The sequence below is a fragment of the Temnothorax longispinosus genome, chromosome 6 (genome assembly GCF_030848805.1).
Source record: "Temnothorax longispinosus isolate EJ_2023e chromosome 6, Tlon_JGU_v1, whole genome shotgun sequence".
In the NCBI taxonomy this organism is placed as follows: Eukaryota; Metazoa; Arthropoda; class Insecta; order Hymenoptera; family Formicidae; genus Temnothorax; species Temnothorax longispinosus.
This window is the reverse complement of record NC_092363.1, coordinates 16812706-16828517: the sequence shown is the minus strand read 5'-3', so window position 1 is coordinate 16828517 and position 15812 is coordinate 16812706. Positions and strand designations below refer to the sequence as shown.

Sequence of the window (15812 nt, the reverse complement as noted above, 5' to 3'; positions counted from 1 at the left end):
TACTTTATTTCTTATGCCTTGTTTCTAACTAGGCGCGGAATGTTCGAGCCGCGACGCGCACGAGTTTGATTCGACCTGAAGTTCGGCGCCTGTCCAGAATCCTGATGACTGAACCGCGTCGCGTTTCTTCAGCTTTAAGGCGGCACTCGCGAAAGCTAGTCTCAATAAAGAGAGAGACAGAACGAATATTAAAACCAAAGAACAGCCAAAAAGTTTTCTTTTACACAATTACTTATGCTTTTTCATTCGTATGCCAATTAATCGCGATATATCTCGATAGAGATTAGAATTTCGAGGATGCTACGGGCAGTGCCGGATCTGCCGGCACAAAAGACACTACTATTACAACTTCTTTTTAAGATCTCTGTAAATATAAAATATTATAAGATTTATAACATATAATATCGCTACGTGTTAGAATTATTTCATATGCTTCTTAAACAACTAATTCGGGTATCGAGGATTTCTGCGGTATATTTATAAGTTGACATGATAAGTATTCTTTATTAAAAATAAATTTAAAGGAACAAAAGCACTACATAATATATCTGCGACCCCTAATTAAGTAACACAAACGTTCTTTACAAATAAAACATTTACAGTAACAAAAGAAAGTAAGAATATCCGAAAATAACATCATGCTGAGCTATTCATTCATTTAACTTCCATCAGCCGGGAAATGTTCCACAATTGAATGCGTGTATCCCATCTTTCGTCGATTTAAGAAGCCCTCGAAGGCCCCCCGCAGATCCCTCATTGTTCTGTATCCAGCTGTGAATGTGTGAATTCCTCTCTATGCGGGAGCTGCCTCAGGCTGCTCAGGCAGGAACTTTTTCGCTCATCGTCATCATGTACCGGACGTCGTATACGTGCGAGGGACCACAACGGGGACGGCGCACCTCCGAGATCGTAATTTTCGATCAACCTTTTTTTCCCCTCGAGTGGCTCGCGATATCGCGAGATGGAGGCGGGTGACGAATCTCGGACTGATATGAGGGATTAACCTAGAGCCAGGAGATTTTCCAAGGTCCGACCGTATGTAAACAAGGTACAGATGTCTCGTTCCGTCGATACGCGATATCGGTCCGCGGTTGTTAACGACTACATTTTTCTTTTATCGCGTTGCACGGTATTTTGCATCTACCCGGAGCTTACAATCGTCTTTATTCCAACTGGACAGCCGCCGGTGCCACATTGTTGACATTGCAATGACAGATTGATATATCTTGACAATTTCTTTACAGGCACTCAAATTGTATTTAACACCTTCTACGCAGAGTCGCATTTGACAATCAGGATGTCTCGTGTACTGTTGTCTCGCAATCAAGCGTCGCTGTCAAAGTGTATGTTGCTTAGAAACGAATGCAGACAGAAGATCCATCATTCGTAAGTACAGTGTTTAGGTGCGAGAAAAAGTCACGTCGCTTGTTATGTGTGTCTATAAATGTATTTGCAATTCGTTGCGTTAGCTGCAAAATCCTGGTGGTCGGAGGTGGCACCGCTGGCTGTTCGATGGCTGCAAAGCTGTCAAGAAAGCTGAGTGATCCAAAGCAAGTGATCGTGCTGGAACCCAGCGATGTGAGTAACAAACAGAAATTGCGATATATACCTTCTTTGACAATGAATTCTTTAAATTTTTCCAGGTGCATTATTATCAACCCTTGTTCACTTTAGTTGGAGGTGGTATCAGTCCTTACGCGTCATCGAGAAGGTATATGAAAGAGGTTCTGCCAAAAAAAGCAAAGTGGCTAAAAACTTCCGTCGTCGGGTTTCAGCCAGACGTTAATAAAGTATCGACACATCATGGAGATACTATAGAATATGACATTATGATCGTTGCGCTTGGCCTGCAGTTGTACTGGGACAAAGTGAGATATTACATAGTGTCTAAGTATATCTAAACTGAATTCTTACAATAGTATAGTGCTAAAATACTTTTCACAGATTCCAGGTCTGACGGACAGCATACACGATCCTGACGCACAAGTCTGCTCTATCTACGGGCCCGACACTGTGCCTCAAGTTTACCAGAAGATAAAAAACACCGGACAGGGAACCGCGATATTCACGTTTCCGAATACTCCAATCAAGTGCCCGGGCGCACCTCAGAAGATCGCCTACATTGCCGAGGACTACTTTCGCAAAGTATATATCTCTACAGTTATCATGCGTCAACTTGCAACAAGAATCTTCAATTAATCGATAATGTTTAATTCACCCAAAGCGCAAGTTACGAAATGGCATCGACGTCGTGTACAACACAGCATTGCCGGTTATATTCGGAGTTAAGAAGTACGCCGATTCTCTCTGGGGCGTTTGTAAGCGGAGAGACATTACCGTTAATCTACAGACGAATCTGGTGAAGATAGACCCGAGCAAAAGGCAAGCCACGTTTGAGAAACTAAGCTCACCGGGAGAGACATTGGTACAGGAGGTATGTTCCATGTGAGATGAAAAATAAAAATAAAAAATAATTTAAATACATTTAAATATTACCGATAAATTAAAATCGTTAATTTTCGCTGTTCTGTTAGTACTCTCTTCTCCACGTGACGCCTCCGATGGGACCGCCTGCAGTTTTGAAGGAACATCCAGCGCTGACTAACGAAGCCGGATTTCTCTGCGTCGATCCGAAGACGCTGCAACACACGAAATATTCGAATGTGTTCGGCATAGGCGATTGCACAAACACACCGAATTCTAAGACAATGGCCGCAATAGGTAAAGAGAGAGTATTCTCTAAATTTAATAGACGGTAAAATGTGATGACTTGTATATCTACCACAACATTCATTGTGCAGCCGCGCAAGGAAAAGTGTTGTACCGGAATATATTGGATGATTTGGCTGGCAAACCAATGACAATGGCCTACGATGGTTACGCGTCTTGCCCGTTAGTTACCGGTTACGACAAATGCATTCTGGCCGAGTTCGACTACAAAATGCAACCAAAGGAGACCTTCCCGGTGGACCAAGGAAAAGAATTCTACGCTATGTTTTTGCTGAAGAAATATATGTTCCCGTTCATATACTGGCACTTGATGTTGAGGTAAGAATTTAAATGGATATCGTAAACATATGTGGAGTTTTATGTTAAACCTTTGTATTGCTATATAAATCTTTTTTTTTTTTACACACAGAGGGTACTGGAATGGACCAGAATTCTTCCGCAAACTCACGAAAGTTTTGAAGAAAGATTAGTGATCATAGAAAAAAAATCCGAAAGGAAATATGCTCTTATGCCTTTTCCTGTAATTAACCAGTAAAGAATAACTTGTGTTTCTAGTATCGTTACACACGTATGTACATACATATATAAATATAATCCTCTTCTTATACAAAGTTAGATGTACAATGAAATTTAATATATTTATAATGTATATGTGGCCGAATGGAAAAATATTTTTTTACATATATATGTTATGAGCTATTGTAACAAATTAGAATAATATAATGTTGTTGGGATATAGAAGAAAATTTCAATTAATGATTCATGAATTTTTATTACGAGAAAATATATGAAAATTGGCGCACTTTTTTTACCTAGAAACACTTGTAAAGATTTTGGTTATACTTAGGCACTTGGCAACCCTGCCCTGGTGGACACGTCAAAATCAGGTAAACTTGACGTAAACATGGATGGTCAACCATTGGTAGGTTTTTAAGATAAATATCAGTCATTTTGCGATAAACACCAATTAAGAAACCTTATAACATTCGTTCGTGATAAGAATACCGAATATGATATATGTGTATCGGAGAGCCTCGGTGAATATTACGTGACCATAACCTAAACGTGACACCTCGAGCCTAATTTATGAATCATATGGTATAATCGATTTTTATTTTTAATTTGTTCTCTCAATTTTACTCCTCACGTCATTCCTGAGAAAAGGAAGGGAAAAAATGATTCAAACGGCTTGTTAATATTATCTAACCTAAATCTCGCACTGTATACATGTTTTATTATGTATTCTGCTGTGTGTTCGATTATGTAGACACATGTGTGGTTTTATTAATCACGAAATTGAACGTAGACAATTATTCTAGGAGCCTACGCTGTACACAGTCAAGGGAATGGCCATCCTTGACAACGATGGCAACAGGATACTGGCAAAGTACTACGACAAAAATGTGTTTCCAACGTCGAAGGAGCAGAAAACGTTTGAGAAGAATCTGTTTAGCAAAACGCACCGAGCAAACGCGGAGATCATTATGTTGGATGGTTTGACTTGTGTCTACAGAAGTAACGTAGATTTGTTCTTCTACGTTATGGGCAGCTCACACGAAAATGAAGTATGTAAGATTATAAAACTGTTAAGTAGTTCAATACTATCACGGAGTATGTATCTTAATTTATTGAACTTGTTTCAGTTGATCTTGATGAGTGTCCTGAACTGCCTGTACGACTCAGTAAGTCAGATCCTCAGGAAGAACGTGGAGAAAAGAGCGGTATTGGACAGCTTGGACATAGTAATGCTAGCTATGGATGAAATTTGCGATGGCGGGTAAATAAAATATTTATTTAGCCGATGTGAAACGCAATGGCGAGGTAACAGGATTATTTATTTCAGTATAATTTTGGATGCGGACGCGACAAGTGTGGTGCAGAGAGTAGCCCTGCGAACGGATGACATTCCACTTGGGGAACAAACAGTGGCGCAGGTAATACTTTATTTCAATACAATGTTATTTTCATCTTAAGTTGTAAGTGAAAATTTTAAGTCACATGAAAATTGATCTTATTCTAGGTATTGCAATCAGCCAAGGAACAGCTTAAGTGGTCATTATTAAAATAAGTGTTTCCTTTTCATGTGATCTTTTCCCGTGTAGAGACACATGTTCGTAATATACATACCATAAAATATTATTATTATTGTATGATATAAGAATTAAATGAAAATGTCTATAAGGAATTTAAATTGTCTACTAGTTTATCTTTTTCATTCTCGGAATGGCAATTCTTAAAAATGTAGGAACGTCTTAGAAAGACAATTTTTGGAACTTTGGAAAATTCTTGAAATTTTAGATAGTGCGACCTCCTTTCCGATTATATTCTCCATAATGATACTTTATCAGTTTTTGAGATTTCTTTTATTTTCGCGATTTGAAGTCATGAATTCTTGAAATCACAATTCTTACCATTCTTGCTGAATACTCGCAGTCGATAAAGAAACTATTCGGCTACTCGATAGACGATTATGTCGATATTACTCGTAATTATTAACAAGAAAATAATAAATATTTTTTTCGATAGGTGACGCCACTGACCTAACTTTTAATTAAACATAGCTGCTCGATTATTGGAGACGATGCCTCTTTTTATTCATTTGATATTTGATGCAGAATATATTTTAATACATCATACTGCATCCTGCATATGATTTTGAAATATTATCTTCTAATTATATTATTATGCTTATGTACACATGCACTATATATCTTATCAAATGCAATGCTTATTCCGCGTGCTGCGATCTCTGATGTCACGAGACATACGGAAACGTATTCCCGTTGTTAACGGGAATAAATCTGGAGATCATCTTCGCGCGATTATAGCGTCGAGATCGGCGAGTTTATCGAAATTATCCCGGCTTCAATCCCCGCGCGCGTGTCTCTAATGGAGCCTCGGTGATGCTGAATTGCTCGCACGAACTTTTTACACGGCGCGGACCCCCATCGGCGCCCACCGCCCCCCAGGGAAATCCAGCGAGCGAGGGTGGTCGTGGACGAGAGGGGAAGAGAAGAAGAAGACCGAGAGAGAAAGAGAAAGAGAGAGGGTGGATGTTAGGTAACGCGTTGCGCGCGGCAATACGGAGAAGAGCGGCCACGGGATATACCCCGAGTTCTCCGTTTATCCGTCGTCACGTGACGGCGACCCGTGTGGACGACCCGTTTCGATCGCGTCCGTTGGTTACTCTTTCATCGGCCTCCTCCGCGCTGGGAATTTTCAATTTGATTACAAACTGCCCGTACGCCACCCCGGGTCCACCCTCCTGCGCCGCGCGTTTCCGCTTTTCCTCCGTTCCCCCTTTTCCTCCTCCTCCTCCTCCTCCACAGCCGACCTCCTCCTGCTCCTCCTGCTCGTCGCCCCTGTGCCACTCTTTCTCGCGTGCGACCCCGATGAAAAACTCTCGTCGCTCGATCGCGACGGAATTATTGGCCGGCCGACTTTATTTATGGCGTTCATTTTCCTGGAGATCGCGGCCGGAGCACAGCCCCGTCCGCCATTTTTCCCCCTTCCCTCTCGCTCGTTTCTTTCCACGCTTCTTCCTCATCTCGCTAATTACTTGCTTATTCCGCGCCTGATTTCATCAACGTTATCAATATTGCCTGTCCTCGATGCCTAATTAATCAACGCCGCTGTGCGCTGTGTTTCTACTTTTGTAAATAAATAATTACTTTTTAATTATTCTCGCACTGTACAAACAGATATTTCACTATTGGATGATTATCTCTCATTCTTCATATCTTCTTTTCCATTACGTTGTATTCTGGAAGTCAACTTGCTCCCAGTCGCAGAATAAATAATAAATTTAAATTGATAATTAATTCAATCCTTCCACTTGATTTCTCGAGTAACTATGTATTGTACATCAGATTCTCCGTAGAATAATACTTTTCGGAAAATGTTTTCTCCTTCTGAAAACAAAAGAAACAAATTAAGACTACAAAACTCTGGAAACTATTAAAACAAATAAATTTGTAAATCAAATGTATATAAAAAATATACACTGTTAAATTCATAATGTCAAACTCAATTGAGTCATTTTTAACCATTCCTGTAGATCGCAATTGTTCTTACTTAATACGTCGTTAATTTAATTAAAACATTGTCAATTTAACTGCAATAAACCAATGGAGTTAAAATCATATTTTTGTGTTCAAATAATAAATTTTAACACACATGGTAATTAAAAATAACAAAATATTATTTAACTCAAGATATTGGTTTAAATTTCATCCTATAATATTCAACAGTGTATATATAATATATGCAAATTATTCCGTGACATAACATCGAAATGACACGAAATAAAACGTCTGTCGATCTCAATAGAGTCGCCGTCAGATTTATCGACGACGTCTATTCCTACTTTTCCCCTAATGATCGGCAATTCCTTCTTCAAAGGGAGGTATTTCACGGCGGTCCTTATAGCTCTCTCGCTCGTGCACGATTTTCAGTACACAGCCGCCTATTTCCTTCCCCGGGAACATCCCCGCACGGGAGATGTTTCGGCGCTCCATCAATTTCTCTCCTTTTCCCGTCGACGCTCGGTCGCGTCGCCCTTTTTTTTTCCTCTCGCTCTTGCGCGAGCCGTCGATACCGCGATTTACGACCCGTCAAGCGAGGAAACGAGCAGGACGTTGATAACGACGACACTTTGACGAGAGAAGCGCGCATCGTTTTCTCCTACTAGCAACGGGGATTAATTCCGGACGCGCGCGCTTTTTTCGCGTTGTGCTATCTTTGAAATAATAAGATGAGGGTTACGCGCGATATTAATAACGCGTTTTTACCTCTCGCGATTTCAATGAAGCAGATATAATAGATCGGAACGACATGACAGTTTTGAGCGAATCGCCGATAGTCAATAAATTCAGAGCTCGCTACGATTGCACTAAGGACGACTCGAACCTCTCAATCGAATTATCACTTAGAAAAGTCTTCAAAAAAAGAAAATCACATATAAGCACGCTATTAATAGCCCCGAATCGGCTGTGATATCGTTTCGGCGTCGTCGTTATTGTTACCTCGTGGCCGAGAGCTAAAGTGTTGATTCATTCATCATCGGGTGGCCCGCCCGGCAATCTTAAACACGTCCGAGTGCGTTTCGTGCACGTATCCGAAAAGAGGCACACTCGTAAATCAATAAATAACCCCGGCGAGAGAAAGTGAGAGAGAAAGGGGGGAGAGAGAGATGAGCCTCGTCGCGAACGGCACATGCCCGCCGAGATGCTAAACGCGCCCGTTAAACGGGCTCGGATCGAATCCCGCTCCTAATGTTCTCGCGCACGGTGGTCCAGGTGGCTCGGCAAGGGCAATTAAACGTATAAACGGCGTGAATTAGCCGCAAGAATTGGCCCGGTCCGGCGGCTTTTCAATGGGCCGCGCTCGGGGCATCAGGGGCCATTTAACACGATGACATCCCATTTATACTACCCCCGCACAAAGACCCCGGGGCCGCGACTAGACCAGACAAGCAAAGCCCCGAAAACCCATATGTCAGCACGTGCCGCGCCGATCTCTCTCTTTCACGAATGTATATATACGCGGGGCCTCCCCCCCGGACACCAGACGCCGTAATCGTCGTCTGGGTTTTGGAAAGTTATATTCGCAGGGATAAAGCGATTTCTCTCGCGATTAATGTCGTTTAGCTTCTCCCCCCTGCCCCCCTTTTATCTCCACACCCCCGTGATTCCTGCAGGGATTCGCGCGTTGGTATATACGAGCAGCGAGTGACTACTTGCGCGTAGGAATATATTTAAGATATGTATTTTAATTGTCCACGTCGTCGCACGTCACTATATATTTTTATAACGCACTGTTAAAATATAGTCATTTTTAATCATTCCTATACAAATCGCCACTGCTCCTATTCAATATGTCAATTAATTTTACTAAAACAATGTTAATTTAACTAAATTAATGGAGTTAAAATAACACCGTTTAATTAAAATAATAAATTTTGATACACATGGTAATTATAAATAATATGTTGTTATTTAATTAAAGACATATTGGTTTAAATTTCATCTTTTAATATATGTATACTTAACATTTTACAGTGCAGATCTTTCCCTTCTCTCTCTCTCTCTCTCTCTCTCTCTCTCTCTTTCTCCCTCCCCCCCCCCCATATATTATCTAGAGATGTCAAAAAAGGTGTTTCATTACGTATTAGTGTTTCATTACGTATTTCTCGAAAGACTTCCCGGGGTTCGCAAGTTTTCTTCTAAATTTTTTTTATATTGGGCAATGTGGTTCGGCGATTTCTACCTATTGATTTTTTCGCTTGTATTTCAAGTAGATTTATTATAGTAGGGGCCGTAAGTCACACGAGTTACACAGTTGTCACAAAGCTTATATCTCACTTAATAGATTGAGTGGAATATTTTCTAGTATTGCTTGCTCCTATTGTGTCGGATGATATTTACGAGCTTTTTTTAAAAATTGGAGGTCGTGAGTACATTTTTCTTACTTTCTCTATTTTTATTGTCCCGTTTTTAGAATTACTAGTCGCAATTTCTTTTTAGTCATAAGAAATATTAATAGTTTTAGATAATTTGTCCTGTATTTTTAGTTAACCGTTATTGCAACATAGTTTATAAATATAATCTTCTTTGTTCAAAATGACCGTTCAGGGTAAGTTGTCTCAAATGAGATGGGATTCAAAGTTTATGAGAATTATTATTCTTTTATTTACTCAAAGTTTATAAAAGTATTACAAAGTTTATGAGAATGTTTATTGAGTTTTTAATAAAGTAATTTAATTTCACTGACACATGCTTAATAGTACAACTTTCAATAACGCTTGACTTGAAAAAAATGGAGATGCGATTCTCTACCTCTAATTGTAAGAGATATAGATATTTTTATATTATATTAAATTATATAAATATTATACTATATATTATGTATATTGTTCCACTTGAATATTTCTTTACCATACACCCGATCTCTAACGTCTTTGCTACGAGCGCATTTCTTTCGCCAGAGAAGATGCTCCGAGAAAAAGAAGGATAAACACACCGCTACACGTTATGAATGCTTGATGATGGCGTTTCACGACTCACGTGGAGTTCGCGGAAAAGGGGTTGCCGGGGTCGACGGGGAGATCCCCCGATTCTTATCCGAGGAGGCACGGATCCCAGCGCGAGCATATCCCCCACTACGTTATATACTCTCCTTCAACCCCCTTCGTCTTCGTCGTCGCTGCCGCGATCCGCGATCCTTCCCTCCGCTACCGCCAATCATCGACGAGAAACGAAGCGAGGGATGGTGGAGCGGAACCCTCTCTTTGTCGCCCGACTTGCTGTACTCAGCTACTGCATCAAGACAATACAGTATTCTTCCGCACTAAATATATATTTACGAAAGAGCCATCGTACAGTTTATCTCGAGCGAGATAGAATTTTCTAAAATAATCAGTCGCGATTAATTCAGGATTGGTTGTGAACGACGTTATAAAATATTTATCATATTTATGTATATTATTATATACATATATAAGATTATAAATGTTACAGAAATTCACACAGCAAAATGAGATTATATAAATAATTTTGTGAAAGAGCAATATTTGAAACAATATTTAAAAAGGAATATATTATATTATATCAATTAGTTTGTAAATCAGTTAATCGATTTAATTCAATTTCGTCAACATTTCGATACACGTACATATCTCTCATCTTTTTTAATTATTGAACTTTATCTCTTCCACTACAAAAATGTGCCTACGATATATATAACAGAATAATTACGAATAAATATGATTATTAAAAAAGGTTGTTGATATTTATTATTTTAAATTACTGAATGTATTTTTTCCAAGATTTTTTCCAGCATTTCGCCAGTTTTCTCGATCGCGCCCGCTGCGAAAGCTGCCAGCCAAACACGCAACGGAAAACAACTTATCGCGAAGTAGACTATAATAACGCCTTGATTGTTATACCTTCATCTAACGACGCCGCGGACATTGAAGGATGCCCGGCGATCTGTCCAAGTCCATCGAGCTTAACACCGACGCGACGGCGGAACAGGTCGCAGGTATGTATGTGCTGGCCGAATGATACCGAAGTCGCGGCGAAAGGGTCCGATTTGTCCGCTTATAGTCCCTGCTCGCCCTTAATCTCCCTGCCGCTTCTCCCCCCCAACCCCTCCACCCCTCCGTCCCCTACCTCCGCCCTAATAGCGTATGCGAGATACGCGACAGGTATATCCTTAGGTCCAGGGTGTCGTCCTTTTTCGTCCAATGACGCGCCGCCCAATCACGGTGCCACGGCCAATCGTCGGCGAGCACCGAAACGAGGAGTGGTGAAGTTCCCTCCTCCCCGCTCAACCGGAGCCGTTCGGAGGGGTATACGCTTACGGACTTCCTCGCTTCAACTCCGAAGTATCGACCCGAACATATCTCTCTTTGTCTCTCTCGCCTCTCTCTCCGCGCCGATAAGCGAGCGAGACCAGAGCCATCATGGCCGCTGGATGTTTTGGCGCTATATACGCGTTATGTACGATATGTATGATCGGCCTCGCGCGTATAGCCTCTCGGGCGCGGGACCGATCTTCGGAGCGGCGCACCGCGGATCGGATTCAAAATTAATTCTTCCGCTCCTATCAATTAAGCTCTTAAATATCGCGCCTTGATGATCGGTGCTACTTCTTCTCTATAACGATGAGACGTTTCGAAGAAGAGTCAGAGAAGCGATTCACAACGAAAAAATTTCATGTCGAAATAACGAGCCAAATCATTCAGCCGGATATTTCTTTATTATCTCTTATTTTCTTTCTCGTTCATGCTCATTATTCGGCATTCATTATTCGGAATTCTCCCCGACGGACAATGGATAATGTATTACCTCAGCGATCTAATATAATTCTTTCAATTCCTCTCTTTCTTTTTCCGTCTCGTCACGAGAGTTATTTATAGCTTTCGAAGACTTCCTTTCTCGGAAATGGTTTACAAGAGGTCTTTACGAGATCGTTTCCGCGAAAAAGTCGCCGTCCTTTATTCGTAATTGCGCGATGAGGAGAACGCATCGTTATGGATGCACCTACGCTCGGCGATCGCGAGTTCAACGGGGTATATTCCGTGTTGCCGGGATCACGTGTACACATAAACCCCCCAACACATACACACCAACGTGCTCGCCAGATCAGAGGTCGTAACAGCGCGGTGCCCAGTGCCTTATTGCCACCTACCACCTTACGCCAAGGAGAAAGAGAGAGAGAGAGCCTCCTCCCGCCCTTCCAATTCTCGATCCTTCCCCGGCGATATCCCCTCGCGCGGTAGACACGCCAGGATAGGAGAACCTACACGAGGACGTACGTGTGTATCCGTGCAAGCGCGCAAGCGTACATACGCAAGTACATACGTACATAATATGTCCATTTATACAGGACAGGTCACAGAGGGATGCCCGTCAAGTCGGCTCGCTATATAACGCGCTCGATATGTATACCATTCGCGACACGTACCATTATATCTGCTTAACGTTGGATCGCTTAATTAACCAGAGAGACAATAATGTCCGTGACATAATTGTCACGTCGGAGCGGCTCTCGAAAGACTTCGAGATATTTCTTGAATGTTGCTGTAGGACAACGGCACACAAACCAGGTATATACACTTATACGTACACTTACTCGGGGTGCTGTAACAGCGAGGCGGCGCGGGCCGCTTCGTATATTCGGCGTCTACAAGAAAATGTTGCCATCTAACTCGAGATTAGCGTCAGGGACGCTCCTACTCCGACGCGAACTTCCTCCGGCTTCCTGTCGATCATCCTGAATCCGCAGGAATAATCTTGGCGTTAGTGGCGTGGGTGAGGACGCGCAATCTTCTGTCAGTTAACGTGAAAAGCGAAGACGTTCCCTAACTACTATATATCCGGCGATTATACGACGTTTTATACGCGGATTATAAAAACTATTACGTGTGCACATACATAAGCAACAAATGAATAAATAAATATATGTAATAAGATTATTTATTTATACGGATCCTGTAATAAAATTATTTATACTGATTGCTATGTATTATATGTTAAAATGATGCGTTTTGCAATCCGTATACATAATCTTATTATAAGTGTTTAAAATATTTTCATTCGGAAGCTGTAACGAACGTCTGCATGTTATCGTTGTCTTCGGGATAATTAAAAACACGTGCAAACAACAATGAACTGTATAAATGGATAAATAAATTATTTAGAGGTGAATGTAGAGAACAATAAAAGCGCTAAAACTATAAAAGAGATAAAAGTAAAATGAACAATGAATAATTTACGAAGCGAAATAATTTTGGGTAAAAGCAGGGAACACAATAAAAGCAGGAAACAAAGCTAAATTCCTAGTAAGAAGGTAAATTCATGATATACAGTAAGCAATAAAAGTTGCTAAGGGACGTCTTGGTTTGAAAGTCGTCTAAATGACGCCTTATTTCGGCGTCTTTTAAACGTTTTTGAGACGTCTTTTGGAAGCTTTACTGAGAAAAAAAATTTGTTAATCCTCAAAAAATATTTAGTCCGATACGTTCAACTAAACATTTTAGTTAGTTAACTAAACATTAGTTGAATTAATTAATTCTTGATTAAAGAAATTTAAATAAATTGTTGAAACAACTAATGTTTAGTTAACTAACTAAAATGTTTAGTTGAAAACGTATCGGACTAAATATTTTTTCAGATTAACAATTTTTTTCCCCAGTGTAGCTGGGTACACAACAAAAAATTATTCACTCAAAACGAGACTCAAAAGCTGCGTCCCTGCCCACCGACCTCGGCGATATCCTTCCACTAGGTGGCCATGTTAGATTCCCTGGAGCGGTAAAGCCCTGCCGACTAATAAGTTTCATCCTCCGCGTAGTGAGCACCAATTATGAACTTACTTCGGCCATAATTAAAAAATGTAATTTCGCCGCCAGAGCTCCTCGATCTTCCCTTAACGCCTTAACGATCTCTTACCCCGTTTCTCCTCGGTGGTATGTATGCGCGGAAGAGTATAACGGATTGAAATATTCACCCTTGTGAGCCCTCTAAGTAACCGTCTATATCTATCGTCGTCGTTGCCACAATTTTGAAATTCCGCTTTATTCCTTTTTATCGCATCGGTAAAATCTGATCTTATTATACACTTATCTCCATGCGCACAATATTCGTACAAAATAATAGAATTATATACTGCGGGATAGAAAACTAATACGTATTTTTCAAGAATAATAGGGTAATTCGTCGTTAAATTTTAATTAGCGCATGATACTAAATTAAAGCGATCGTTTACGATGCTAGTGATCACCGAGTAACGCATTCACCATCCTTCGTCTCTTCCGTCGGGTTTGCCTCACGCGGAAGGAAAAAGGCGACACTTCGGCTTTCCTCGTGCTTAAGCGGCAATTAAAACGAGTGACAAGTGCCGGAATTAGAATGAAATTAGGCGTGCCACTCGAGACGCTTGTCTAGGATTCTCTCACCGATCGAGCTTTCACTTCGAGAAGCACTTCGAGGACCGGCAGCAGCCGAGCTCTTCCTGCTTCCTGCTCCTTTAACTTTTTTAAGTTCTCGCCAAGATAAAAAAGGAAACGACACGTTGTGTCGCTTCGTTGAACGCTTCGGTGAAAAAAAAAAAATTCCCCGCATCGCTTACCGCGACGAGCAGATGCGGATGAGACTCTTTTCCTCTCTTCCGTTGTTCTGCTTACACGATACTTCACTTACGACGCGATCAAGGCACAAATATCGCCATTAAAAATCACTCAACGCGATCTCGGAGAGAGAATCAGCTTTAGAAATTATATTATAGGTATAGAAATAATGTGTGTCACATTTCTAATAATGATATTTCTAATAATATCACCTATATTTATAAGATACAAAATTTCAACTGAATATCACGTTTCAATTAAATATAATAATTTAACAACTTAATCAAATCTTTTAAAATTATTTTTCTTACAATAAACAATTTTTCTTCTGTGATCTCATAGTCATATATTTTCGTTTTCAGTTGCGAGTTTTTGGAGTTACAGAGAGTGCATTCCAGCATCATTTACCGACGCAAGTCGATACAAACATCGTTCTATCTTTCTTTGCATTCAATGAGTATAAAAGAAAGAACAACATTGTGTCAGTTTATGGAAAACACTCACATTCAGTAGCACACTGAGTGCGATAAATTACACATTGTCAGGACATTCTATTGTGGATGCCATGAAATTCGTCTACCTGAAGTAGCTGGACTCGTGTTTCAAAGCTATACGTAGCTTCTCTTTTAACTTCTTCAAATCTCGAAACTCGCCGTAGCAAATCGTGCCCATCCGGGACGAACCGGGAATGAAATTTAATGTCTCTAATTTCGCGCGATCATCCCCTAATTTAATCAAAACACGCGGAACCCCCCGTCCCACCCCCGTTCCCCTCGCTCATCCCGACGGTTAGCGTCGTTATTCCCCCGCCTGCGAAATAAACGGAGCAGCCGATTTCGCTAACTCGGTTATGAACTCGACGCCGTATTACGCACGGAGGATACATGCCCCGATCCATCCTCTTCCGTCCCACATCCTCCGTCCTCCTTCTTCTCCTCCTCCGCTCCTTCGCAAAACCCCGGCGGGTTATGATAGCGGCTATGAGCAGGTACGCCATTAACGCGGGAATTATATTATAATTAGGAGCGCGGGAGAGAGAGCGCGAAGGACGCAACCTCAGGAAACTTGCGATTCCACGCGTAAATCTCTTCCTCACCGCATCGACCCTAGAACGGAACAATACTGTTCCTGGCGCTCCGGGAATTTAAAGGGCTCTCCTGGAGAAAAGCTTAGCACGAGCGTGGTCAAAAGATTGTAAGAAACCTGAAAACATGATCAGCGATCACAAGCGATCGAGAATCGGCAATCGCTGATGTATTTTATCCTAGAATGCAGTATTTAAGTATATCGTTAGTTGGGTGAGTGTGTAATATTATCATATAATTAATTAATTAATTAAATGAACGTCGCATGTTATATAACGCTGATTAATGATATTGCCAATGTAGTTAAACGGCAATTACAATTTTTATAATTATGCGCTGTTAAATTTATAGTGTCAAATTATACT

The 15812-nt window shown here is 40.9% G+C and overlaps 2 protein-coding genes across 3 annotated transcripts; both read left to right on the top strand.

The window, feature by feature from the left end:
• The first annotated feature begins 684 nt into the window (after positions 1-684).
• On the top strand, positions 685-3341 carry Sqor (Sulfide quinone oxidoreductase). Its single transcript, XM_071782195.1, has 9 exons — positions 685-1048; positions 1245-1386; positions 1470-1578; positions 1644-1868; positions 1945-2145; positions 2225-2434; positions 2535-2721; positions 2802-3048; positions 3140-3341. The coding sequence occupies exons 2-9, from the start codon at positions 1298-1300 to the stop codon at positions 3198-3200; spliced, it is 1329 nt and encodes a 442-aa protein (XP_071638296.1). The 5' UTR covers positions 685-1048; positions 1245-1297; the 3' UTR covers positions 3201-3341.
• A 159-nt stretch (positions 3342-3500) lies between these two features.
• Positions 3501-4915, top strand: Zetacop (COPI coat complex subunit zeta). Of its 2 annotated transcripts, none has more exons than XM_071782196.1 (5): positions 3501-3652; positions 4050-4295; positions 4374-4507; positions 4574-4664; positions 4751-4915. In XM_071782196.1, exons 1-5 carry the CDS (start codon positions 3635-3637, stop codon positions 4796-4798), a joined length of 537 nt encoding a protein of 178 aa, XP_071638297.1. In that variant the 5' UTR covers positions 3501-3634; the 3' UTR covers positions 4799-4915. The 2 variants fall into 2 exon arrangements, with proteins under 2 accessions (XP_071638297.1, XP_071638298.1); XM_071782197.1 differs by lacking the exon at positions 3501-3652 and adding an exon at positions 3682-3828.
• Positions 4916-15812: the final 10897 nt, after the last annotated feature.

What these genes read in the sequence shown, in the direction of transcription:
- Sqor (XM_071782195.1), top strand. Translation starts at nt 1,298, where the DNA reads ATGTCTCGTGTACTGTTGTCTCGCAATCAAGCGTCGCTGTCAAAGTGT. An exon ending in TCGTGCTGGAACCCAGCGAT is followed by an intron (nt 1,579 to 1,643) that starts GTGAGTAACAAA and finishes AAATTTTTCCAG; the next exon opens with GTGCATTATTATCAACCCTT. An exon ending in CCGAGGACTACTTTCGCAAA is followed by an intron (nt 2,146 to 2,224) that starts GTATATATCTCT and finishes ATTCACCCAAAG; the next exon opens with CGCAAGTTACGAAATGGCAT.
- Zetacop (XM_071782196.1), top strand. An exon ending in GATGAAATTTGCGATGGCGG is followed by an intron (nt 4,508 to 4,573) that starts GTAAATAAAATA and finishes TATTTATTTCAG; the next exon opens with TATAATTTTGGATGCGGACG. An exon ending in GGGAACAAACAGTGGCGCAG is followed by an intron (nt 4,665 to 4,750) that starts GTAATACTTTAT and finishes ATCTTATTCTAG; the next exon opens with GTATTGCAATCAGCCAAGGA.